General features: G+C 37.7%; 1 protein-coding gene across 6 annotated transcripts in view; it reads left to right on the top strand.

Annotated features, from left to right (window-relative positions):
• GAS2 (growth arrest specific 2) overlaps window positions 1-27,136 on the top strand; it is a 179,955-nt gene that overhangs the window by 28,762 nt on the left and 124,057 nt on the right. Inside the window, exons 1-3 of one of the 6 annotated variants that reach the window (XM_059883029.1) lie at window positions 3,701-3,914; window positions 12,046-12,210; window positions 24,423-24,544. In XM_059883029.1, the coding sequence (XP_059739012.1) occupies window positions 12,066-12,210; window positions 24,423-24,544 (267 nt within the window). In that variant the 5' untranslated portion in view covers window positions 3,701-3,914; window positions 12,046-12,065. 6 annotated transcript variants of the gene reach the window in all.

The raw sequence follows: 27,136 nt of genomic DNA, 5'->3' as shown, positions 1-27,136 counted from the left end.
GTGGTATTGGAGAAGACTCTTTAGAGTCCCTTGGACTGCAAGGAGATCCAACCAGTCCATCCTAAAGGAGATCAGCCCTGGGATTTCTTTGTAAGGAATGATGCTAAAGCTGAAACTCCAGTACTTAGGCGAAGAGTTGACTCATTGGAAAAGACTCTGATGCTGGTAGGGATTGGGGGCAGGAGGAGAAGGGCACGACAGAGGATGAGATGGCTGGATGGCATCACTGACTTGATGGACATGAGTCTGAGTGAACTCCGGGAGTTGGTGATGGACAGGGAGGCCTGGCGTGCTGTGATTCATGGGGTCGCAAAGAGTCAGACACAACTGAGTGACTGAAGTGAACTGAACTGAGATTGTCTTTATTGTCTAGACAATAATTTACACTCACTGAACATTTTTTTTTTAATTTGTAGAAAATTGCCTTACAATTTTTTTGTTGGTTTCTGCTGTACAGCAGTGCTAGTCAGCCATAATTATACATATATATATATATGTAATTATGTGTGTGTGGGTATATGTGTCTGTCTGTGTGTATAGATATGTATAAGTATAGCTATATGTACATATGATGTTTACATATATATATATATATCCCCTCCTGAGCCTCCCTTCCCTCCCCTCATCCCATCTCTCTAGATCATCACAGAGTGCCAGGTGTTCCCAGTGTTATTTAGCAACTTCCTACTAACAATCTGTTTTAAACATGATAATATATGTATGTCAATGCAACTTTCTCTATTCATCCCACCCTTCCCTTCCCGCACTGTGTCCAAAGTCCATTCTCTACTAGGTTCATCAGTAACATTTTTCTAGATTCCATAGATAGATGTTAATATATGATAGTTGTTTTTCTGACTTACTTCACTCTGTATAAGAGGCTCTAGGTTCATCCACCTTCATTACAATTGACTCAGATTTGTTCCTTTTTATGGCTGAGTCATATTCCATTGTATAAATGTACCACGACTTCTTTATCCGTTCATCTGTCTATGGACATCTAGGATGCTTCCGTGTGCTAGCTATTATAAATATTGCTGTGATGAACATTGGGGCACATGGGTCTTTTAGAATTACGGTTTTCTCAGTGTGTATGCCTAGTAGTGGGATTTCAGGCTCATATGGTAGATGTATTTCTAGTTTTTTAAAGAAAACGCCATACTGTTTTCCATAGTGGTTGCATCAGTTTACATCCCCACTTATGCCATTATGTTTCAAGAATGTATTTAGACACTTTTCACTCCATTAGGTGAGACATTAGCTTCCTTGACCTTCACATGAGGGAAGTTACCATCGAGTCACTAGGATTTCCTAACACAAATGTGTTTAGGTTGCGAACAAGGCAAGACAATTCCTGGACAAAAAGGTTTTCTGACAGATTTTTATAAGTGACGGATTGGAATACATAAGTAGAAATTTGATTTTCAAAAACACAAAATAAAGATCAAGTGGAAAAAATCAAATGAAAATCCACTTTGCTGCCTCTTCAGAAATCTTTTGTGTTACTTCTCTTTTGTCACCAGAAGACTATTCAGTATTCAGTATCAACTCTTAGATACTAAGAGAGAAAATACATATTTCTCCTCGTATTTTTCTTTTGGCTTTTGCTCAAAGGACAGAGGGTCTGATATAATGGAGAATTTAAAATGTAAAATACCTGGAAGAAAGAGGCATAAAAGGGAGTAATTTGGATGATGATCCTCTCCCAGTGCTTCTGGAAGACTCCTGATTGTCCCAAGTTGGGTTTAACAAATTCCCTTAATCAACAAAATTATTGTCTTTGCACTTTTTAAAATATCAATGTTGAATGATGTGACAAGAAAATTTATATAGATAGCAGAAGAGAATCTGAGCTTTTGAAAATCTAGGTGTTAAACTTTTTAAACTTTTATTATATGCTTTGGATATACTTAATTTATTGGCTGGTGATATTTTGATCATGAAAAATTGTCAAGGATGTTTGATTTTACTTCCATTTTGTAGGTTTAGAAACTAACAGGTCTTTGTTGGGGCTCTAGGAACACTCATATCTATCTGGTTAAATTTTGAAAAAATATTATTTTGACAGTGATTAGTCAAATTCATCAGTAATCCATTCTGTATGTTTTGTTGTTATTGAGGCATATGTAAGCAGTAAGGTAGGCCTTTTTATGATGCCGTTTCTCCTTAAAATGAGGAATGGCTTCCCCGCCCCCCTTTTATGGGGAAGCCCAAGGAGAAATATGGAGCTAACTGCAATACCCAATTGAACTAAAATAAAAAGCTTAGAGTTCAGTTTCACCAAACTTTTCCATCTGTTTTCTCCCCTTCATGATTTGCCCTGCTACTACAACCAAAGAACTGATTAAGTTTCTAGATGTTTTAGAGCAAATAACCATTTCCAGATGAAAGCAACAATAAGTGCAAAATGAATTTTTCCAATTATATTTAAAATTATCCACATCACTTGGCTGTTGTCTACGCACGGGTAGTTTCTTTTGTGTGTGTGAGGTGTTGGGGAGGTTGGGGTGGGGTGGTGGTATATTGTGCTTGGTTGCTCAGTTGTGTCAGACTCTTTATGAAGCCATGGACTGTAGAATTCATGGGGGTTCTCCAGGCAAGAATACTGGAGTGGGTTGCCATGCCCTCCTCCGGGAGATCTTCCCAATCCAGGCATGGAACCCAGGTTTCCCGCATTGCAGGCAGATTCTTTACTGTCTGAGCCACCAGGGAAGCCCAAGAACACTGGAGTGGATAACCTATCCCTTCTCCAGGAGATCTTCTCTACCCAGCAATCAAACAGGAGTCTCCTGCATTTGTAGGCACATCCCTTACCAGCTGAGCTTCACCGTTTTAAACATGGTATCCAAGACAAGTTTAGAATACCTGTGCTATACCATCCTTGGATGGAGATGCTTGTGAAACTGATGAACAGATGAACAATAACAACAACAAAAAGTGATCCTTTTCAACAACATTCCATGGAAAGGAGTAACTAACCGGAGGGAATTAGGACCCTGAGTTCAAGAGGTCACATGCCTACTAGAGGTGAAGGAGACAGACAGTTGCACGTCTGTCTGTCTGCTTCACAGGAAGACTTTTCATCTCAGAATAGTGCCCTAATAAACAACAGTTGGAGAAAATTGTCTGTGACATTCAACGTAATGCTGAGCCCAGACTGAGAGAAGGAAAGGTGGAATTGTATTTCCTTGTGTAAAGCGAAAACAGCGGCCATGAATAACAGCCTCTTATACAATCTGATATTTAAAGGGAATTGTAAGAAATCAAACTGTTCAATTTGGAACGAAGAGTGGCCGAAGTTACTGGAAAGCTCATGTCTCCGAGTCTGCAAAAATCACTGGCCAGGAAAGCAAAACTTTTCCAACACCCAATTTTAATATTGTGCTAAAGCCATTGACTCTGTGAAAAACCCTGAGTTAAATATGATCTCCACCCGCCCCCCCCACACCCCCGCCTCTCCCGCCCCCTTCTCTCTTAGGTTAGTGTTTGGGGGACCTGGAGGGGGCTGGAGCTTGGCCCCAACCTCGGAATTGCTGCCAAGGGCTTGTAATACAATCTCTCCCCGTTTGAAGGGTAAATCAGTGTCAACTGCGTTTGCTGTCCACCAGAAAAAGTAAGCATTTGACTTCCGCTCGGTCTGCGTGGACTGATGAAATGTAGGAAATCTGTTTCTGGCAGCGGGGCGGGGGTAAAAATCGTTTTCCCAAACAGCACCGAGAGGAGCCATCAGAGAAGTATGAAGAGGGGCCGTGCGGCTGGAGCTGCCGCCGCCGCCGCCGCCGGGCTGCTTGGGTGCGGAGAGCTGCTGCAGCAGCACGCGCGCAGGGAGGGGGCCGGCCCCGAGACGCCGCGCGAGCCCAGCCCGCAGCCCCGGCGCCGCTGAGCGCCGCCAGCAGCCCAGCTCCGGACGTGGGGTGAGCAGGCGGGCGGGCCCCGCTCGCAGACGCCGCCGCCGCCACCCTCTTGCCGCCGCGGTGTGCGCACTCTGCATCCCAGCCCGGGGGACGGCGGGGGTGGTGGGGGCGTCCTGGCAAATAACCTCGGGGACGCGGGTGGGAAGGGTGGCGTGCTGCGGACTGCGGGACGGGCTCTGGCTCTGGGTGGGTGATCACTACAGCGGGGGACCCTCTGACTCCCCGGAAGCAACCATGTGTTCCTCATCCCTATTGTGGAGGAGTCCCAGCGACCGCCGCCTAGAGAAGCCCCCGCTGGGGGCGGCTCAGCCAACCAGCTACCGAAGTAGGGACTTCTAATTAGCACGATCGTAAATGCACACTTATGCAGTCTTGCAGAAGGGTCCTTGTCTGCTTGCTCAGCGTTGTCTCTCATGGAGGAGAGGAGGGCGGAGGGGGGATGGTCTTAGTGGATTGATCCTGAGTGTTTTACTTGAGTCCGGGAGGGAGGACGGGTTGGGAGGAAACAATGAGACACGCGTGATTTGGGGTGATGCTGTGTCCCATTGATGAATTTGACAGAGTTGAGCTTTTATTACATGGATAAACAAACGCTAGGTTAGCCTATGAATCAACCTCCTTTGGGGAGATTTTTGGATCCAAAGAGCAAGGTTTTGGAATCTGGAATTGTTCGGGGAGCCGAAGAGCCAGCTTGGCTTTGGAAGCATTAACTATCCTGGCAAGATTAAATTCTATACGCCGAATAAACTGCCATTAGCGTAGCCCAGGGACTTCCCTGGGGGATCAGATGGCAAGGCATCGGCCTGCAATGCGGGAGACCTGGGTTCGATCCCTGGGTTGGGAAGATCCCTTGCAGGAGGGCAGGGCAACCCACTCCAGTATTGACTGGAGAATCCTCATAGACAGAGGAGCTTGGAGGGCTACAGTCCATGGGGTCGCCAAGAGTCGGTCGCGACTGAGCGACTACACACACACACACACACACACACAGCCTAGCCCAGACATTTCTACTGTCGTATAGAGGAAACAAAAGCAGAGGTTAACAGATTCTGTTTTCTACCTTATGGTATAATAGGGTTAGGGAAGAGGAGTGGTTGTCCATTAAACTCTTTGGAAATCAAAGCTTTTCCTCCCTACCACCCTTTTCATCTTCATCCTCTCAGCCCCTGCATCTTCATCCTCTTACAGTCAAGTGTTTGCAAAACTTTACTATCTCTCTTGTCATCTCCTTCCTCTCCCCAAGATCCCTCTTCAGCAAAGCCAGATCAACTCTGGGAGATCTTTGCCCAGGAAATAAGATCTGCATGTGTACAGGAACACCCATTAGGCTGCCTAGTGTTAAATAAAGGCTCAGACAGGTCGGAGGTGCCAGCCAGGCAGAGGAAGTCCACCTTCCCTCCCCACCTATCCCCTGAGATTCACAGAGGCCAGGCTGAGAACCATCCCATCTGCTCACTGCCTTTCTCTCCCAGCCTCTTAGCAGTGTGGACACTGATTAACTCCAGCTGGAATCTGGTTTGCCCAGCCTGTCTTTGAAATTGATCAATGAGTTCCTTCTCAAGGAATGCTCCCCCCTAACTGTGGAGGAGGAGGAGGTGGTGACTGTGGTGGTCCTCTCCAACATGGGCATCCTGGTTCTCAGTGCCTAAGACAAGGTAAGGGACAGACATCTGAGGCATGGGACAGGCAGCCTTTGCAATGCACACTGCAGGCTTTGCATAAGCTCCCTGAGTGGGCTCTGAAAGCTTGCATTTCAGCTTGTGTGCTGCTAAACTTGGGGTTTAGTTCTTCATTTTAGCCCTAACCACCATACTTTGTGATGTGGGCTGTACTTTGCTGGGAAATAAATTTACAAGACACACTTTAATCTGGTACAAAAAGTTATGTGATTGCCACTGAGTTTCCTAGTATGTTGGTAGGAAATCTTAGTTAAACTTGCAGTTATGGCACAATGTCAGCTCTTCTATTTAAGTATGTTATGCATAATTTTAGGAAGGCCAAAGTTACCTTGGTTGAAGTCAAACAATGAGATTCTAACAAATTTGTTTGCAGGGGGAGTTAAAACTGGAGCCTATGGTAAGGTTATTTTGTTATCTTTGTGGTTTTGATATGGTGGTACAGAGATCCTGCTGTTTCCTTTAATTTCTGCTAGACAGCTATCAAGATTTTCCACTCAGTGTTTTCTGACTAGAGAAAAGAACTGGAGAAAGGTAGAAAATATCTCTTGGCAAAAAGAGTAAGATGCTTGTGTAATGTTTCTGTCCTAAATCTTTTCAGAGTCAAGTCAGTTGAGTTTTTACGTACGCTCTCCCCTTACATGAGAGTACATATATATTCAACAGAATGTAGAACTCTGCTAACTCTCAACTACATTATAGTTATGGAAAACAGAAATCTTTTTTTATTGCAAACAGTGCACACACACACATACGTACACATACAACATCTTTTTATGAATTAAAGTTCAACTTAGATGAATTTGGATGTAAGTCCTTAAATATCCTAATTGATTAATGACTTTCAGATGGCTTTCTATTCAAATAAAGTCTGAAATTTATCTGGTAGGAGTCCAAGAACGAGCTAAATTGTTTGAAAGAATGGTTTAGTAGAATTTAAAAAAACAGCAAAGCTTTAAATATCTTTTATGCCAAGAAAATACAAGAAATTAATTCCCACTCAGTCTTAATTTTTTGGTTATGATTTGAGAAGGAATTATTATTGCAGGTGTACCATCATTTGGTTAAAGGCAAATCATCATGGGGCTGAACGGTAAGAAAGAGACTCCTGAAAGAGAGTTAGCATTCTTTGAGTGTTAGCATATCCTAGCAGGAGGGCTTGGATAGGATACCTTTAATGACTGTGACTAAATAGACTTGTTACTTCGGCCAAAACATCTTAAGCCTACAGTCCCTTTTAATTACCATGAATTTGGCTGGTAAGTCTAAGACCCATTTGAGTTTAAAGATTTCATTACGTAATTAGGAAAAGTAGTAACTAGTATCATTTTGCCTTTATGCTTGGCACTTTTCAATTTCAGACAAGTTGCTCACTCCCCTTAGCCAGAAGCAAAGGTCCATTTACAAGATCTAAAATTACCTTCCTGGTTAAATTTTGGACTTTTATTCTCTGTAAAATTTTGCATTCCTGACATTGGTTGAGAATATATAGCTTTGTAGAGCTATTATTGGTCAGCCAAAATGAATCCCATAGATGTAAAGAACTCAGAATGATGAAAGAGCCATCTAGAGCCATCCTTGGTTGTTAATTTTTTGAGTCTAACTTGAAAGAGAGCATTTTCTACGTTGGGAATTTTGAAGGGTGTTTGACTTAAGGTGTTTTTATTTATTTAATTTTCATTTTAAAAGAAATTGGCCTATTAAATTTGTTTTCTTCATGCTTTACTCCTATAGCACACAAAACTGACTAGATAAAAGTGAGGTCAATGCTCTAAATGAGAACAAAGGTGGCCTGTAGTGATAGGACCCTTGACTGTGGGTTCATTAGCACTCTGTTTTAAATGGCCACAGTGAGGCATCTGTGTGTGTGTGTGTGTTGGCGGGGGTGACATCTGTCACATTTAATTTAAAAGATACGGCATTCCTCGATCTTAATGGCTTATAAGTCTTTGCTGCTAAAGTGAAGTGTAATATGTTACCAAAATTTGCTGTCAAAAACACATGTAAATTACCCATCTTGGAGCTCAACATTTCATTCATCATCTTGGGGTCTTCATACCTCTCAATATGAAGAAAAGTTGGGATTTTCAATTATTTATGGTTTTATTTCACCAATACTTTATCTTTTTTTTTTGGCTATACCATTCCTTTTCCAAAATCTTAGTTCCCTGACCAGGGATTGAACCCGCCCCTCAGTAGTGAAAGTGCAGAGTGCTAACCACTGGGACTGCCAGGAATTCTTCATCAATACTTTTATCAGTTTTCATTTCTCCCCCTTATCCTTTGTCTTTTCTTAGTGATTTAGAGTTCTACAAAGTATCCCTATTTTGTTACAAAATTTCTTTTCTTTCAAAAATAAGTCAATGGAAGCTTTATTTTGGCGTCTTTCCTATGGTGATGATTTCAATTTAGCAAGTATTTGTTGAATATAAAATATATGCCAAATACTGACACAAATATTTCATTTTCACAAGTGTATGTGAGGTGTTAGCCTCCAATGTACATACTGGAGAACTCAAGTACAAAGAGACAAAGTCACAGGGCTAGAATAGAACAACTACTAAATAGCAAGGTGGTACAGCTAGTATTTGACTTCACAACTTCTGATTCCAGCTCTAATATTCTGTTAATAAGGCTTCTTAACAGAATTAAATATCAGACAGTAGGGGTATGTGTTTCACTTTGTTCTTATTTTTCTTTCTTTCCAATTTATTTTCCATGCAATAATGTGATTTTTTAAAATAACATCAACAAAGACTAGAGATAGATCAGAAACCATTTTGATTATAATCAAAGAACAGCTCTAGGTGGCAAAAAAGTCTAGGTAACTTTTCTTCAGAGTCAAAACTGATGTCTTCAGCTGGGATTCTGAAACAACAGACTAAACCAAGTCTTCAAACATGTGATATTTTACTTACGGAGTCATTAATTTTTTCTTCTTCCCCCTGGGCTAGTTCAAGTCTCATCATATTCATAATGATTATTCCAGAATCACGTCTATGGAAAGAAAGAAAAAAAATACACACACACACATTCTTTGAAGAATTTTGTATTAAATTTCTGCATGTTTTTCCCTTTATTTTTCTGAATTCCGAATCCTGAGGGTTGATTTATCCATTTTTCGATAGACCCATAAAGTTTGGAGAAGCCATAGAAGAAGCTTTTGAATCCTTACTCCTTTTTTTCAAAGCATAGATTTTGCTTTGTATTACCAAAGTTACTTATCAAGTTTTAAAATATTTAGATTATAGAAATTTTAACAGTAACATCTTCCAGTATTTAGATATGTTCTAGAAGAAAGTGTTTTCTTTCTTCAAAACCTATTTTTTTTTTTTCAAGTCAGTGTATTGTTCATCATTTCATTTCCTATCTTTAAAAGCTACCCCTTGGCATCTCTAGTGGTTTTCACATACTTTTGAATATATTCAAAAGATCAGAAGTGACATTTCCCTTGTAATCTGTTCTTTGTGAGCTAATTCAACTCATTCAGATGGATTAAACATTTGTTGAAAATTATAAAACATTTATAATCCTGTAGTGATCTTTTTATCTGGATAATTTAAATTTATTTGACCTTTGCTCACCCCAATTTAATCCTTTCATTTGGAAACTGCTTCACCATGGGTAATTCTTTCACAGTCCAAATTTTGGTCCTGCTAGTTGGGCCCATGCCCATCTTTCCTGTTCATATCTCAGCCTCATTTAAATCCAAGACCACCAAGTAGTGACTCACAGCTAAACCGTAGAGTCAAGCCAAGTTTGACGGTGTTTTAAAATGTGAAAAAAGGATCAGAAGAATTTGGATGAAAATCCTAAGTTTTTTTCAAAAGGGACTTAAACAAGAAGAGTTCCTTAAACAAGAGTCCCTATATATGAGTGACTTTAGATTTCTACATATTTGGCATATGTTTAATCGTTTAACTTCTATCATATGCCAATTGCCCACTAAACTTTTCTCCACCTTTGTCACCTGGGAAAATATGATTCTGTTTTTTTTTTTTTTTTTTTTCGTTTTTTAAATATAATTTTGATTATACACAAAGCAGTATAACAAGCATTGCTGAATTATTGTTTTGACTTAATAATCACCTGTAAATATTAAAAGATAGTTTGAATTACATTTCTGGCAAAATATGGGACAGACTGCATGAGAAATAAATGTGCCACTGTCAAGGAAAATAAACCTTCACTGTTTAGAAGTATTGAGGGGACAGATTGTGTCCCTCTGGCTCATTGAAGCTGTTACATGCCATTAGGCTTACTGTAAACTATCCCTTGATGAATTCTCTGCTGGACAATGAGCTTAAGAATTTGAGGTGTCTTCTTGCTTTTACAAAGCAGAATAGGACTCTGATGCTTCAATGGAAGTTGCAGAGCCCATAATAGCATGTAGGTAAAGTTACTGAACTCCCACTTCTCACTTTCAGGAGAGTAGTGGGAGAGATTGTGTCTTGAGAAGAAAGGCATTTTAGAGGTAACCCTTTTAAGATTTCAATTAGTTATTTAAATGTATGAATCATGGGCTTAAATGTGTTATTAAAATGCTTGTTTCTGAGGCTAGCTTAGCTTGTAGGGATCCTACACACCTACTGGGAGGTGTTTTGTTTTACTGGTCTTGGACCTATTTTTTAAAGAACCAGGGCAAAAATATTTTAGGCTTCTGGTTTAGTCACAGGTTTTGGAGAAAACTTTTAGGACTTTATATGAATAATCTCATGATAAATTGCAAAAGAAAATAGACAATTGCAATATCCTGGCACCTGTAATGACAATTTAATAGAATAGGGCAAGGGATGATAAAATATTGCACATTTTCACTAGTTACCACTTTAGAGATTTACAGAAGATATTTTCAAAGAAAATTTATAGTAATTCTTTTTGTACAAAAAAAGAAATCAAAGCATAATTTGTTTGGAAATGAAATTGTGCTTTTAAATTATATACTGATGGCACTTTTTAGGTATTTGCAGCAAAATGTTTGGAAGACCATCACATTTTACATTTTTGTGAATACCAATGTCTAATTTTTTTTTAAAGCTGTCTTTAAAAGACAAAAATTAACCTAGGCTGAGAAGCGTTTGAGATTAATTGGAAAAGAATGCTATGTAAGGTTTCAAATTTTAAAACCAACAAGGCTATAAACAACTTATACCAGTAAACTTAAAGTACCATTAGTAATAAATATAGCTGAAAACCCTATTATAGCATATAAATCTTACTTTTTGCCAGTTGCAAACATTTTCCTTTTATTCAGTCATAATACATTTTGTTATTTTATAGGCACTATTTGCATATAGAATGGAGTTAAACACATAGTTAAACTTATGAGTTTATTACTTTACTGCCCCATTATTATATCTACAGTCTTAGGTCCTATAAATAACGCAAAAAATGAATGTAGTGTTACATTCGAGGCCAACTATATATTCATACATTTTTCCCCCCTGCAACCCACTTTGAGGACTGTGTTACTCATAGGTGAGTGAATTTATTTCTTGTTGTGTAGATATATGTAATTACTTTTATGCTAAAGATGATTACAAATAAACCCTGGTATGCAAAACTTACGAAGTGGGAAGGTACAAAGTAAGACAAAAGAAAACCTGTGATGATAGTTATTAGAATTAAGGTGTAATTCCTGAATTATAATATGGGTACTTGATGACACTATTATAAAATGTGTCATTCTGAAAACAGTAATGGTCTTACAGTATGAAGACCCAAGTTCAAAGCTGACTCTGCCATGATCTAACCCTATGATTTCGGTTGAGTCACCATTCCTCTTTGGGTTTTGTTTCCATTAACTATATATGCATACTTATAGCAGATTCATGTTGTTTTTGCCGCAGAAATTAACACAGCACTGTAAAGCAATTATTCTTCAATTAAAAAATTTTTAAAAAGTGCAAGCTCTCCTGTGTCCCACCCAACTCTTTTAAAGTGTAAGTACATGATCACTTGGCCATCTGTAAAGAACCAAGTGCTATGCTTAATCTCATAGGTAATAGTTTGAAGAGTAGTGATCATATGTCGATAAGAAATTTTCTAAATACTGTCATTGCTAGTATTCAGTCCTAAAATTCTGTGGAAATTTATGGCTTCAAAAATTAACCCAAACAATGGAGGTTTACAATTTGGATACCAAAATTTTAATGGAATTTCTTGCTTTCAAAACTGACTTTTTTCCAGATGTGATGTTTTCTACAAGCATAGAGCTTACTGTTTGATTTTTCTATTTGACCTTTGATTGCTGCTGTTTCTGACCAAATAGTTGGTCAAAACTGACAAGGGCCAGTACTGATAGAGCAAACGGTTGTTTCCTGGGGGTTAATAATTAATAACCTGACTTGTCATCCAAAAGTCTGCAGATCCTGTTCCTTACTGTGCCATTTTTAGCAAGGTTTTAACAAGAGAAGTCTGTATAAAAAGCAATTGCTCTTTTGTTTCCAAAACAGGTATTACAAGTGGATAAATAATGTGCACTGCTCTGAGCCCAAAGGTACGCAGTGGACCTGGCCTTTCTGATATGCATCAGTATAGCCAGTGGCTGGCCAGCAGACATGAAGCTAATTTGCTGCCGATGAAAGAAGATCTGGCCTTGTGGTTAACCAATCTGTTAGGTAAGGTTATAAGACCTCGTTTTGTCAGCAAAGATAACAAGTTTATTCCCCCTGCTCCTGTAATATCCTTCTCCTAAGCATGTGACAGCACCTTAGAAAGAAAAACTTTCATCAGTTTCATTTCGCATCTGGGATACCTGAAGCATGTGGAAAATTTAAATGAATTTCCCAATGTCTCTTACATTAACTGTGCTTAGTTATTCCAATATAATGTATTGGATTGTGGAACTATGTGGTCAAATTGCTTATTTTACCTACACGCTTGCTGATCTGATTTATTTTTACTTTTCTTTCATGCAACTGGCCAGTTTGGCCTATTCTTTCGACACTGCACAAGAGCCACAGTCTGTGAAATCTGGCTTCTAAAACTTGGTTTCTTTGCTCTCATTTTATAATACATCTTCTGTTGTTTAGTTGCTAAGTCATGTCCAACTCTCTAAAACTGCTGAAAACCCAGACTCTGGAACAATGACTCCTCTCCTTTGTCCAAATGAGCTGACTGGAGTCATCCAACCTTGACCTAAAATTTTTCTTTTCATTGCACTTTTATTTTTAAATACTTTTCCAAAAGGACTGTCTTTGAGAAAAATATTGCTTCCTGCTAAGGCTGCCTCTTTTTTTTTGTTTGTTTTGTTTCTACTGTGCTGGCATAGTCATAGAATATAATTTCAACCATGTGCAAAGTAGAATCATACAGTTAAAGGATCATCATATAAAACAATACTATTTCACTAGTAATTTTTCGCAGAGGCCAAAATTGATTTAAGCCCTGAAAAAAGGGTCCTTATAGAGTTCATAAAATATAAGATTTGAATATTGAATATACATAGGATTCGCATGGTGCTTTATCATTCACAGAAAAGATTTCACCAACATGATCTTATTATTGAAAGGATTCCTTCAAGGTAAATGTTGTTGTTCTCACTTTTTAGCCACTGAAATGAAAGAGTTGAAGAGAAGAGCGCCCTGCGGATCTGAAATTTAACAAGGTTTTGTGAGGTTTGAGCACACTTTAGCAAGATTTTTGTTTTTGCTCACCATGGCCCTGGATTTTTATGTTGCTTTTCATTTTTTAAGCCTTTATCCTAGAGTTTCCTTTTTCTTCACGTTTTCAACAGTTTTATGTCATCTAACCAGAGCTACCACATATATAAATGCAGGTGGTATCTTTTGTGAGGAAGCCTAATTAAGGGGTGAGAGGAGAAATGTAGAAGGCATCCTTAACGTCCATCACGCCCCAGAAATAACCTTCACTGTGCTATGGAACTGTATCCACCAGAAGGAAGGGCCATCTTTCATTTATTCAAGGGAAAAGCATTTATCTCCATTATACAGAGGAACTCAGTTTAACTTAAACAGATGGGTTTCCTCCCTCTTTTGTGTGTTCACTGATTATTGTTTTATTAGCATTTTATTGACTTCAAGCTGTTTTCAGATATGGGCTCTCACAAGCATGGCAGTGTATACAGTAAGGCACAGACTTGGCATAAACTGCATGTGTTTGAACCCCAGATCTGCCAATTACTAGCATTACAATCTTGGGCAAGTTATTTAATCTCTGTGCTTCAGTTTCCTCATTTATGAAGTGGTAATGAGAGTAGGGTTGCAGTGAGATTAAATAATTAAAATATGTACACTGCTTAGAATAGCGCCTGACATAAACTCTATGTGTGGTGGTGTTATTCCATTTATTCAGTCTAGTGATACAATTAATTTGATTTGGTGAGTAAGTTTATTCATTTATTCAACAAATATTTGAGTATGCAGCAGCATAATGTATTATTTGAATAAAATGGACTCTGGAATCAGAATGCTTGAATTCAAATCTCATTTCCATCACTTGCTAGATTTGTGATATCAAGTAAGTATCTGAATGTGCTTGGGTTTTGTCATCTGTTAAATAAGTGTAATACTAGTATCGGAAAAGACTCTGATGCTGGGAAGGATTGGGGGCAGGAGGAGAAGGGGGTGACAGAGGATGAGATGGCTGAATGGCATCACTGACTTGATGGACGTGAGTCTGAGTGAACTTTGGGAGTTGGTGATGGACAGGGAGGCCTGGCATGCTGCGATTCATGGGGTCGCAAAGAGTTGGACACGACTGAGCGACTGAACTGAACTGAACTAGTACCAACCTCAGGAGGATTGTTGTAGAGTCAACTGAGATCATCCATTTTAGAACAAGGTCTGACATATAGTAACCAGCTAACTATGGTGAATACTAGCTTTTGTGTTTATTGTATTGCAGCACAGTCTTCTGAGTACTAGAGTGTGGAGTGGTGATTAGGAATAGGCAGATTCTCTGTTCTTATAGAGCTTGGAGTAGATTGAATATGAAATTAATATTAAATAAGTGACAATGAATAATTAATTGGATTTGCTATAAACTGTATAAGATATAGATTGTAATAAGAATGTAAAAACAAGGAGGTGGGAGTGAGGCAAATAAACAAGGGCTTGGGGGAAATCCTTTTTAAGGGCCTTCCCTGTTGGCTCAGACAGTAAAGAATCTGCCTGCAATGCCAGAGACCTGAGTTCAGTCCCTGGGTTGGGAAGATCCCCTGGAGAAGGGAATGGCTACCCACTCCAGTGTTCTTGCCTGGAGAATCCCCATGGACAGGGGAGCCTGGCAGGCTACAGTCCAGGGAGTTGCAAAGAGTCAGACATGACTGAGTGACTTTTGCTTCACATATTGGAAACTGAGATCTAAAGACTAATTAATAGCTAAGCAGACAAATCATGGGAAAGAGCCTGGATAGAGAGAAAGGTATGTGTTGGATAGGAAGGAGTTTGGTGTGTTGTAAGAACAGAATGAAAGCTTGTGTCAACAGCATAGATTAAAGGAGAGGGGCAGGGAGATATATGAGATTTGTTGGACCTAGAGCATGTGCTGCTTTGAAGACCAGGTTGAGGAGCTTATAATTTATTGCATGATCTATGAGGAGTCCCTGAAATGTTCTAGGCAGGGAGAAATCATGATTAATTAGAGTATAGCCTGATTACACAGGTATGTTTCAAAGTCCCATGATTTTTCATCAGAAGCATTTTATTTGGTGAATGTGATCATTTACAAAGTAGCTTGATCAGTGTGAGCAGCCCAAGACAGCCTCGAAGAATAGAGAGTCAGTGTATGTGTAATGGAAATATCCTTGGACTAAAAGTCAGGAGACCTGGCTTCTGACTGGGAGTCAGGAGACCTGGCTTCTGGTTCTGGCTCTGGCACTGGGTAGGAAACTTGCCCAAAGTCACTCAGCTATCTTTTCTGGGCTCAGTGTCCCCAACCATAAAATGAAGGGATTGGAGCAGACGATCTCTAATGTCCATTCCAGTTCCAAAAGTCTAAGTTTCCAAGAAATCCATCTCTTAAGACCCAGTTTAAAATCATCAATAGGCACAAACAAGGAGAAACCAATTTACATAAATGAATATCATTCTTTTAAAGAATAAGAAGGCTAATGTTTTCAATATTAATTGTTGGTAACACAAATGCAACCAATAGCTTGTGAAATTTTCTCAGAAAAAAAAAATCTTAATCTCCAAGTACCACCTTCTGTTAACTTGAATTTATAAGAGTAGAAAATAATAAATTTTAAGTAAATATCCTCATGGTAATCTGGAAAGTAGACCAATAGCTTGAGATTATTTAAAATGATAAAGCATTCAGAGGTAATAAAATACATTATGTTCTAGAATGGTGATAATAAGGAAGGGAGAAAAATATATGGCTATGATATGTTTTTATTACACATGATAGATACAATTAACATTCATATATTTTAGAAGGGAGCCATTAAAGCAAATTTTAAGATAATTTTTACTAGTCATTTTGTCACCCCAGAAATATTTGCAAACTTTATTATACAACCTTCTTTCAATTTTTAATTTTTATCTTCTTGAAGGTTAGGGATAGTTGGTTGAAGCCTAGAGACAGAAGGTTGAAAGTAGTTTCAAAATTCATCTGATCTCCCAATAAAGCATTTGAATTTTTTGGTGAGGTAGAAATTTGCATACTAAATTAAAGCTTTTAATAAGATTTTACCATTGTAGTTTGGACCTTACTTGTAGAAAAATTTCTTCTTTCTTTTTAGTAATACTTGACTAAACTGTAACTTTTTTTCTTCTATGTATTTCAATAAATATTAATGATATTCTGAATTCATATTTTTTGTTCCTACATATCAAGTGTCCATTTAAAAGATGGAACTTCTTAAAGAACACTCATTTTGCGTTCAGGTTTTTGGGTGGATAAAAATTATTTGATAGAGAAGAAAGTTGTTTCACTGATTCATGCTGCTGCTGCTGCTAAGTCGCTTCAGTCGTGTCCGACTCTGTGCGACCCCATAGACGGAAGCCCACCAGGCTCGTCTGTCCCTGGGATTCTCCAGGCAAGAACACTGGAGTGGGTTGCCATTTCCTTCTCCAATGCATGAAAGTGAAAAGTGTAAGTGAAGTCACTTAGTTGTGTTCGACTCTTAGCGACCCCATGGACTGCAGCCTACCAGGCCCCTCTGTCCATGGGATTTCCCAGGCAAGAGTACTGGAGTGGGATGCCATTGCCTTCCCCTCACTGATTCATAGACCAATATTAAAATTTATGCCATAAAGTAACAATAGCAAATTTGCAATAGCTAATTTTTAGACTAAAATTTGGACTTCCCTGGTGGTGCAGTGGTAAAAGAATCTGCCTGCCAATGCAGGAGACACAGGTTTGATCCCTGGGTTGGGAAGATCCCCTGGAGCAGGAAATGGCAACCCACTCTAGTATTCTTGCCTGGAAAATTTCATGAAGAGAGGAGCCTAGTGGGCTACAGTCCATGGGGTAGCAAAGAGTCAGACAGAACTAAGCACGCACATATAGCAATGGCAGACTAAAATTTTTATATTATGATATAAACCTGTCTTATGATAAATAGTGAAGGTGAATAAATTGTCATAATAGTTAGGAGTTGTTTATAGGGTAGCATACCAGTCTGATTCATGAGAAAATCACCAGGTGATATTTACTGACTGCTCCTATATCTTTGTAGTCCAAGTATGGTTTCTAATAGCTGGCACTGTGGAGTTTTATGACCAATATTTAGAAAAGACAGCAAAATAAACCTGAAGCAAAAGAATCTTGCCTCTTAAACATTTATCTGACCATTATCCCTTGCTATATATTAAATATACACATTTGACTTTATTTTAGGCTTTCTGTTTTTGTTATTTTTGTTCATGATTTGTTAATTATGTCCTTCAGACATATTTGAACGTCAAATGATTATACAAATAAACCTTGGGGAAAGACTTGTCACTTTGAGTAAGCAGTATGTTATTAAATTAATAGTCCCAGATTATAGCAACTACTTATCATTTAAATAGATGAGACACATTCTATGTATTTCATGATTTGGGGGCTTAGGCTTCCCTGGTGACTCAGTGGTAAAGAATCTGCCTGCAATGCAGGAGACGCAGGAGGCACGGGTTTGATCCCTGGGTGGGGAAGATGCCCTTGAGGAGGGCATGGCGACCCACTCCAGTATTCCTGCCAGAAAATCCCGTGGACAGAGGAGCCTGGCGGGCTGTGAATAGGACATAACTGAAGTGACTGAGCATGCACGCACACATCATTGTTGATGGTCTCCTGAAGACTGTTGTTGACTTAACTTTGAACTAAATATAGCAACATGCTGCTGCTGCTGCTATGTCTCTTCAGTCATGTCCAACTCTGTGCGACCCCATAGACGGCAGCCTACCAGGCTCCGCCATCCCTGGGGTTTTCCAGGCAAGAGTGCTGGAGTGGGTTGCCATTGCCTTCTCCATATACTAACATAAAAGTTCTCAAATTGTTTATTTAATTTGTATTTCTTTAATCATTTGAAAATGATGGTCTACCTTTATCTTCAATTATTTAATAATACCACATGAATCACATGGGAGTATACTTTTGAAAAAAGATTTGTAGGTGTTAAACATCACAGAAATTGATATTGTTCTTAAGGATTTTAATTTGTTAGAGTATAGGTGTATATGTTTGGATATATGCAGGGACTTTGAGTAAATCAAAAGGTATATGACAAATCAAGCTAAGCTAAATTGATTTTACTTATAATTAGAAATGCATTATGACAGTTGATGTTAGAGTGATTTCCCCTTTCTTAGACTTTCCTAGATGCACATAAAAGAAAATTCAGTTGTTATATGCTTACTGTGATCGATATACTGGGTTGGCCAACAAGTTTGTTTGTGTTTTTCTGTACCATCTTATGGAAAAACCTGAGTGAACTTTTTGGCCAACCTATTTTAATATTTTTATTTTTTCAGTTATTTCTAAAAATCCCATTTTTAGCATTAAAAAGTTAAGCACCTATTTAGTGGAGTTGCTGCTGTCTAACAAGGTAGGAACAGCTCTCTTTTCTTTTTTCGTAAAACCATTTTACTAAGTACTTATCCTGCAGAGAGCTCATATTCTTGATGTAGTCAATAAAAATTCCTTAGGAAAGGTGGTATCTTATGCTAGTTCAGAAGTTTAAAGAATCAAGTTTATGTTCACAAGTTGACACCTTTCAGAGCAGTTACTCCCTAATTCTTTTCACCCAACTTTTCCAGTGGAAGCGACTCTGTCTTTTCTTGATACAAATGAGGGGTAGACTCTGAATCTGTGTGGAGCAGGTGCTGATCTGGGGTTTCTGGGTATAATCCATCATTTCCTATCTTACAACCTTTACATTTCAGTCTCAAGACACTAATTTGAGTTGATAGCAGACAAGTTGCTTTGAGTCCTCTAATTGGATAAGTAGACCATGATTGAGAGGTGTAGTGGAGACTGGAGTAGAATTTGATCATATCTGGATCACCCTTAAGATAAAATATACCGGTTTTCTTGTGCAGTGAATCAGGCTACGTATCAGGGCACGCGTGTGTTTGTGTTAAGTTGCTTCAGTCATGTCTGACTCTTTGTGAGCCTGTGAACTGTAGCCTATCAGGCTTCTCTGTCCATAGCATTCTCTAGTCAAGAATACTGCAGGGTTGCTATTTCCTACTCCAGGGGATCTACCCAACTCGAGATGGAACCTGCATCTCTCATGTCCGCCCTGCAGTAGCCAGTGGGTTCTTTACCACTAGCGCCACATAAAAAGCCCTTCCATATCAGAGCATGCCTAAATGGTATTCTCCATCATTCACCAATCTGAAAGGTGGACTGCTGTTCATTTCTCGGCACCACTATCTTCAACCCCATTCTGTCTTGTTTTTTTTCTGAGGGAGTTTCTAGAGAGAAAGATTCTGTGAAGTTTTCTACAAAGAAAAAGACAACTGCATTGAATGCACTATTATAGGAAATAGTCATTTGTATATTTAGCTAACACTAACCAAGCATGGTGGTTAAGAACGTAGACTCTATAACTAGACTTTTTGGGTTAAAGAGCCAGATTCACTGTGTGAGCTTAAGCAAGTTATTTAATCTAAATACATCAATTTCATCATCTGTAAAATGGATACAATATAAACGCCCTGCGGTTTTGTGAGATTAAAAACATGAATTCATGTAAAGTGCTTGACATATAGTGAGAACTCAAATGTTAAATATCATTATTAGATGCTGTCATATTTTAGGAAACTGCTAACTTACTAGGAGGAAAACATTATTTCCTAGCCAAATAAAAGATAAAGGTGATAATCTTTATGGAAATGATGGCTAGCACACATTTCTGGGAGAAATACACTTGTATGTACAAGTATGTGTGCTGATTTTACTTACCTGACAAAATATTTCAGTCGATGATTATCTCATATCATTGTGCCCTCATAGTTTAAGAGGAAGTGACTGATCACAATATTTAACCAACCTCCCTGATCTCTGTCTACTGGCACTGGTCATGACTGAACTGATGGTGTGAAGATCAAAGTCCAGAATTATGAACCCAGAAAGTAAACATATTTCTTCTAGACTTGGCTATTTTGGGTTAACCTTCAAGCCAATAATATAGACAACCCAGTGTGGGCTGGTACGCCACCATCATTTAATTGTATCTATTCATTACCCCTTCTTTCCCTAATTATGCAAAAAAAAAAAAAAAAAAGGAAAAATAGGATTGGGGAAGAAATAAGTCTATGATACTAGAATCCTACTATTTCTAGCATGCATCATCTAATGTCTCAAGCCAGCTACACAATTTATATTAAAGATCTGGTTCTGTGTGACAGAGATTTACCTTTGTATAGAGTTCCCTTGAGAAATTTAATTAGTAATTCATAGTCTATTCTGTTGGATTTGTTGTGATTAAATTCAATCAACTTTATATTCTGTTTTTAATATATTTTTGGTGATATTAATGCAGAAAGTATGATAATATATCATCCCATATAAGGATTATAGTTGATTTCTTAAAATTATATACTATATTTAAAGTATATATTTTATGATTCTTAATTGTTGGATGGAAAATATGTTATATGTGAAGGTTTAAAAAAATTCTCTGCTTGCACTTTTCCTTCATTTGAGTCATACATTTCAGCCATGAAGTATGTAATAGTGTCTGCTTTAGCCAAAAGAAAAAGTCCCACCTTTTGGAGCTATAAAATATACAGAATTGAAAGCTGGCACCTAATATATTTTTCATTAGGTACAGATGTTCAATGTAAAATTCCTCAAATATTCATGAAAAGCAGGATAACAAAAATTTTTTCAGGTATAATTCAGAAAAAATAAAAGTCATACCTTTTGGTAAATTGCTAATGACTTTTTAATGAATGTCATTTTTCTTTTTATGACTTAGAAGTTCTTTTAAATTTACGTACCCTTGTCACTTAACATTATAATAGAATCTTTAAGTTTAGGTAAAGTTTACCTTCTTTACCTTGACATATTAAAAAAATATTTCTAATATTTATTTTTTATGCTTGTTTGTAAAATAACTTTCTTATTATTGTTAGAAAATGCAATCCAATATGGTGAATATATAGTAAAAATTCTGTTATGCTGGCTTTTTGTATCTTGAGACTGCTACTTTAATTCCTGAATTGAGTTGAACTGCATACAATTTTGAAGTAGTAATAGTTCTGTATAGACTATCTCTGTGGTGAGCACTTAGAGCTACTGATGTTTTGCCACCTGCAGAAATCATTATCCTAACTGAGGGCTAAATGTGAACTATCCAGTAGGGAAAAAAGAACATAAAAAAAGTAATTCTTTTTCCTCTTTCACCTGCCCTTCCCCCCCAAACTATAAAAAAAATCATTTAAAACAGATGTTTCTTAAAGACCAAATGAATTAGATATTGTGAGTTTAACTTTAAGCCAGTAGTTTATCTCTTGTTCCAGTTGGTTTATATTTAAGTGTTTGCAGAATTGAACTACATACATTTTTCTCAAGATAAAATGTAATCTTATGACTCTCTGTGTAAAACTTTAAAATACCTCCTTTTTATTTTTTTGCCTTAACTACTTTTCTTTTTTTTTAAATTTTATTTTATTTTTAAACTTTATATAATTGTATTAGTTTTGCCAAATATCAAAATGAATCCGCCACAGGTATACATGTGTTCCCCATCCTGAACCCTCCTCCCTCCTCCCTCCCCACACCATCCCTCTGGGTCGTCCCAGTGCACTAGCCCCAAGCATCCAGTATCGTGCATCAAACCTGGACTGGCATCTCGTTTCATACATGATATTTTACATGTTTCAATGCCATTCTCCCAAATCTTCCCACCCTCTCCCTCTCCCATAGAGTCCATAAGACTGTTCTATACATCAGTGTCTCTTTTGCTGTCTCGTACACAGGGTTATTGTTACCATCTTTCTAAATTCCATATATATGCGTTATTATACTGTATTGGTGTTTTTCCTTCTGGCTTACTTCACTCTGTATAATAGGCTCCAGTTTCATCCACCTCATTAGAACTGATGCAAATGCCTTAACTACTTTTCACAAAAATAATACCCAACATTTTCTCAGAGTTTTACAAGAGTTTGTTTCTTCATTTGTTAATTCACATGCCCACTGAACAAATTTACTAGGTACATTCTATGTAAGTAACATTCTGCTTACCTCTCTAGGATATATATACCTCTAAAGGTTTTTAATGTACTGATGATGACAGGAACTTTATGCAAAGCATATCAGCCATAAAGGAAGTTTGATGAGTGTCAGACTGAGTGATACTCATAAGTATGAACATATAGAAAGGCAATCAATTGTGTGCTCAGAGAATCTCTCTGTATTTCTGATTAAAAGTAGAATTTGGCTAGGCAGATAAAAGATAAGGGGGTGTTGCAGGCAGAGGCCATGCCTAGAACAAAGGCATCAGAGTGGAAATGGCAAGGTCTGCTAATGGACCTGGGAAGGCAGGGTGCAGACCAGGAGCGAGGTATAAGGCAGTTCAAATAGAAAGGTAGACTAGCAACATATGAGAAGACTTAGTATACTGGATTACAGAGTATATGTTTTATCTTTTAGGTAGAAGAGAAGATAAGGGACTATGCCACAAAGATGAAGATTGACTCAGTGAGGATTGTGTTTAGCAATATCAACTTTGGTGGTGATTATATGTTCTGGAGACAGAAGTTGAGGACTTGAAGACTAGTCATTGCTCTTGTTGATAGAGTTTAGGTATCAGATTATAAATTTTTTATTAAGATTATGGTTCTAGAAACAGAAGGAAACTTGTATTCTGAGAATTACAAAACTAGGAAAAGGAAAGCGCTTTGGGAAGGGAGTTTTGAGGAACATTTAAGGAAGAGATTAATGGTTTTATAGAGCTGAGGGGATGAAGCAATCAGGAGAGATAAAGAAGACAGTTTCTTTGGGGGGTTGACAAAAATGTACTAACATTGACTGTGATGATAATTGTACAATTCTGTGAATATATTCAAATTCATTGAATTATGTACTTTGACAGAGAAGGCAATGGCACCCCACTCCAGTACTCTTGCTTGGAAAATCCCATGGACGGAGGAGCCTGGTGGGCTGCAGTCCATGGGTCGCTAAGAGTTGGACACGACTGAGCGACTTCACTTTCACTTTTCACTTTCATGCATTGGAGAAGGAAATGGCAACCCACTCCAGTGTTCTTGCCTGGAGAATCCCAGGGACGGGGAAGCCTGGTGGGCTGCCGTCCATGGGGTCGCACAGAGTTGGACACGACTGAAATGACTTAGCATGTACTTTGAATGTGTGAGTTGTAAGATATGTGAATCATATCCCAATAAGGCTTTTACAAAGTGAAAAAAAAACAGAAGAAAGAAAATATACTTTGGGAGCATGTAAAAAAGAAGGAAAATAACTTTTACCCATTGAAATGTCAGAGATGGAAAACTGTGAATTATGTTCATAAGACTGGTAATTGAAGCTATGGATGTTTATAAGGAGAGGCAAAAAAGCAGGGATATGAACTTGATAATTCCATACTTTAGGCACTGGGTCAGAAAGGGGAGGAATGGTTAGAGGGATAGTGATTTCTTATAGAGAGTTTATTACTTGCATTAACTTTACCTGTATTATTGTGTCGACTTAAAAAAATGGACAAAGTGAGAGTCGTGAGTTAAGTTTTATGTGGGGCAAAATGAGGACTGCGGCCGAGAAGACAGCACCTCAGATAGCTCTGAGAGACTGCTCTGAAGAGGCAGGGAGGAAAGGTCAGTACATATGTGATTTTGGTGAAAGGGAAATACATGCAATCAAGTACATATTTTTCCAGAAGGTTTCTGCTAGTCTCATGAAACTTTTTGCTAGTCATGAGAAACAGTGGCTACTGTGAAGGATTTCAGTGTTTTTCTAGATATGAGGGGTTTTCCCTGGTGGCTCAGAGGGTAAATAATCTGCCTGCAGTGAGGGAGACATGGGTTCGTTCCTTGGGTTGGGAAGATCCCCTGGAGAAGGAAATGGCAACCCACTCCAGTATTCTTGCCTGAAGAATCCCATGGATGGAGGAGCCTGATAGGCTACGGTCCATGGAGTCACAAAGAGTTGGACACAACTGAATGACTTCACTTTCCTTTCCTAGATATGAGGAGATAAAAGAATTGGGCTCATAAAGAGATCAAATTGAGACCAAAGGAAAACAAAATTCCAAAGAAGCCATTTTTTTTTTTTCAGTGATCTCTTATCCCAGATATGTAACTCAGCAGTAAATGGAATTTTGGTGATTAAAACTGCATCAAATATGTTGGCATGGATGTCACATTTGGGTTGGGGAATGACTGTGCTTTTATAAGACTTCTTTTTGTTATTGCAGGGAAGGAAATTACGGCAGAGACTTTTATGGAGAAGTTGGATAATGGTGCCTTGCTCTGTCAACTTGCAGAAACTGTGCAGGAGAAATTCAAAGAGAGCATGGACACTACCAAGCCCACCAAGGTAAAAGATCCCAAGGCAAAATCACTCACTGTCAGATGGCGGACTGCATTTGCGATAGCTTACAAATTGAGTTTAATTGGAGGATTTTGTTGTGAATGGATGCATTAATTCCTCTATTAAAAACAAAACATGGAGGGTGCTTTCTAATTAGGTACCATGTTATTTGCACTCTAATTACAGATGATCCTTTTGGTTAAGTTTAATTAAATAGAAGGTTATGGAAATTGACATTAATAGGAAATAAATACTGTATAAAAACTGGTTGAATCTGATATATTGATTTAAAATATAGCAGAGAAATAATATGTCATCAGGCAATGAACAAAATCTAGCTAAGAAAGACATCGTGAATAGGTCTTTGTTTCCAAATAGAATTATTATGGCTGTATATTGGAACAAAATATCTGGAATATGTAATTTTTTTGCTCTTTTTAAGTAAGCAGTAGATTGAACTAAGTAACTATGGACAAGTTATTTTCTTTCTGACTGTTCAGATTTCTTTTTTGCACATTGTTTTAATACTTTCCCTAGCTATTATAAACACATAATAAAAGTGTGGTGTTAGATATTTTTGAAGGGAACAATGTAGATGAAACTTTTCTTAATTTTACATAGAGAAGGAAAAGGGTAAGAAAAAATGAGGTTAAAATAATATTAAGACAGCTTAAAAGAAAAAGAAAAAAAACTTTCTGCAACTCTGGCAAAAGAAAAAGAAAAGCTGATTATGTAAAGTTTCTTTATGATTACTGAACTAAAAATCTAAACCAAAGATCAAGCTCCCTGAATTAATATATTTCTTTTTGTAGCACTGTAGTTAGTTTGGGGATAAATTTTTCTTTAGTTTTTTATATCACTCTGTAAAGTATTACATAATATACAAAGCCCCTCCATTTTTTTTTTTTCCCATCTTAAAATCAGCTCTGTGAAAGTGTTAGTTCAGTGGCTCCCAAACCTTGCTGGGCCAAGGAATCACCTGAAGATCCTTAAAAACTATGGGGCCTGGCTCCTTTACCTGAACATCCCGATTTAATCCATATGGAGAGGGACCTGGGGGCTGGGGTATCTAAACAACTCTGCAGGTGATTCTGACGTGCAGCAAAGTTTGGGAATCACTGAGTTCATTTTTCTGCATTTAGATGCAGATTAGATGATTTGTGAAAGATCACCCTGCTAGTAAATGATGGAGCAAGAACTTGGCATAGTGGTCCTCTTTCCAAGACAAGTGCTCTTTCATTTTGGTTCTCTGTGCATAGCTTAGACATGAAGAAATTGCTTATGAAAATACAAATTTAATGTTACAACTGTTAGGACACCTATTTTTCTCTGTGGCTTCCATTATAACGTAATTGGTCTCTACTTCTGTTCACTAATGAGAAAACATGATGCCTAGAAGGACAATGTGTATAGAAAATTTACTCTCAAATAACAGAGGAAAAAAAAGTATTGTGCCTAGACTTGTTTGAAAGCATAACCTTCGTGTTGGCTAGATCCTGCAACCTCTATTTGTATTATGTATTGTTGAGAAAAGAAAGCTCATTGTCTCCTTATTAAGATCGTGAACTCTTCCAATTAACAAAGTGTAAACAAGGTACAGTTTTCTGGTTTTATTTTGTAAACTTCTGCTTTTTAAAACAGAAACTAAGATCCCTTAATAGAATTATAAGACTGTCAAGGGTAAGATAGCCCCCAAAGCATTACTCTATTGCACAAAGGCTTTGATATTGAACAGATTTTGCTTGGGTTCTAGTTTTATTATTTATTGAGTGGGTGTGTCTGAGGCTTGGCTTCATTATCTGTAAAATAGGATTAAAAAGCATGTATCTGTGCCTCCCAGAGAGTATGACACAAAAAAACTTATGATAAACATTACCTCTCTTCCCCATTTGAGAGAGTTAAAAGATTCTGATGAGAATTTTAGATTTACTAGAGGAAATCAGAAGAAAAAGTATTTTGTGAAAGTTTAGAGTTAGCATGTAGCTGTTATATCCAAATATAAGTATATTTGCCCCAAATCTCCATAAAAATATGTAATATTAAGGATAGCTAGAGGTCGAGTTTGTTAGCTATTTCCTTTGAAACATTTATTTCAAATTATATTATTTTTATAATAAGACTATAAAACATAAAAAGAAACAAAGGAAAATTTTCTTTCAAAGTGAGTAAAACTGCAACAAGATTTTATTAAACAACTTTCTTGACCCTAAGTCATTTAAGTGAATAAAAGTGTATTAAATAAAAGTGAATCAAGTGTATTTTGATTATGATAAACATATTTTAGCATAAAAGCTCAATCGTCATAATTAAACAAGTGTAGATTTTTAAAAACCCATTATGACCTAACTTTCAGTGCTTAGAAAGTCAAATTTATTCTGAGTTAGAAGTTAACACAATTGCTTTTGCCTGAATTGCCTTCTATGCCCTTGGCAAAATTCATATATTTCACAACTTACTTCCAAAGCAGCTTAAATCAAAATAGCATGTGCTTTATTTTATGAAAAATGCAAAGACAGCTAGTTTTTCTTTTTTTGAGTTTTACGAGAAATTTTCCAAAAGATGAAAAGCCAAATGGCTAATATCTTCATAGCTATTGTT

This window comes from Bos taurus, chromosome 29, assembly GCF_002263795.3.
Source record: "Bos taurus isolate L1 Dominette 01449 registration number 42190680 breed Hereford chromosome 29, ARS-UCD2.0, whole genome shotgun sequence".
In the NCBI taxonomy this organism is placed as follows: domain Eukaryota; kingdom Metazoa; phylum Chordata; class Mammalia; order Artiodactyla; family Bovidae; genus Bos; species Bos taurus.
This window is presented reverse-complemented; position numbering and strand designations above follow the sequence as displayed.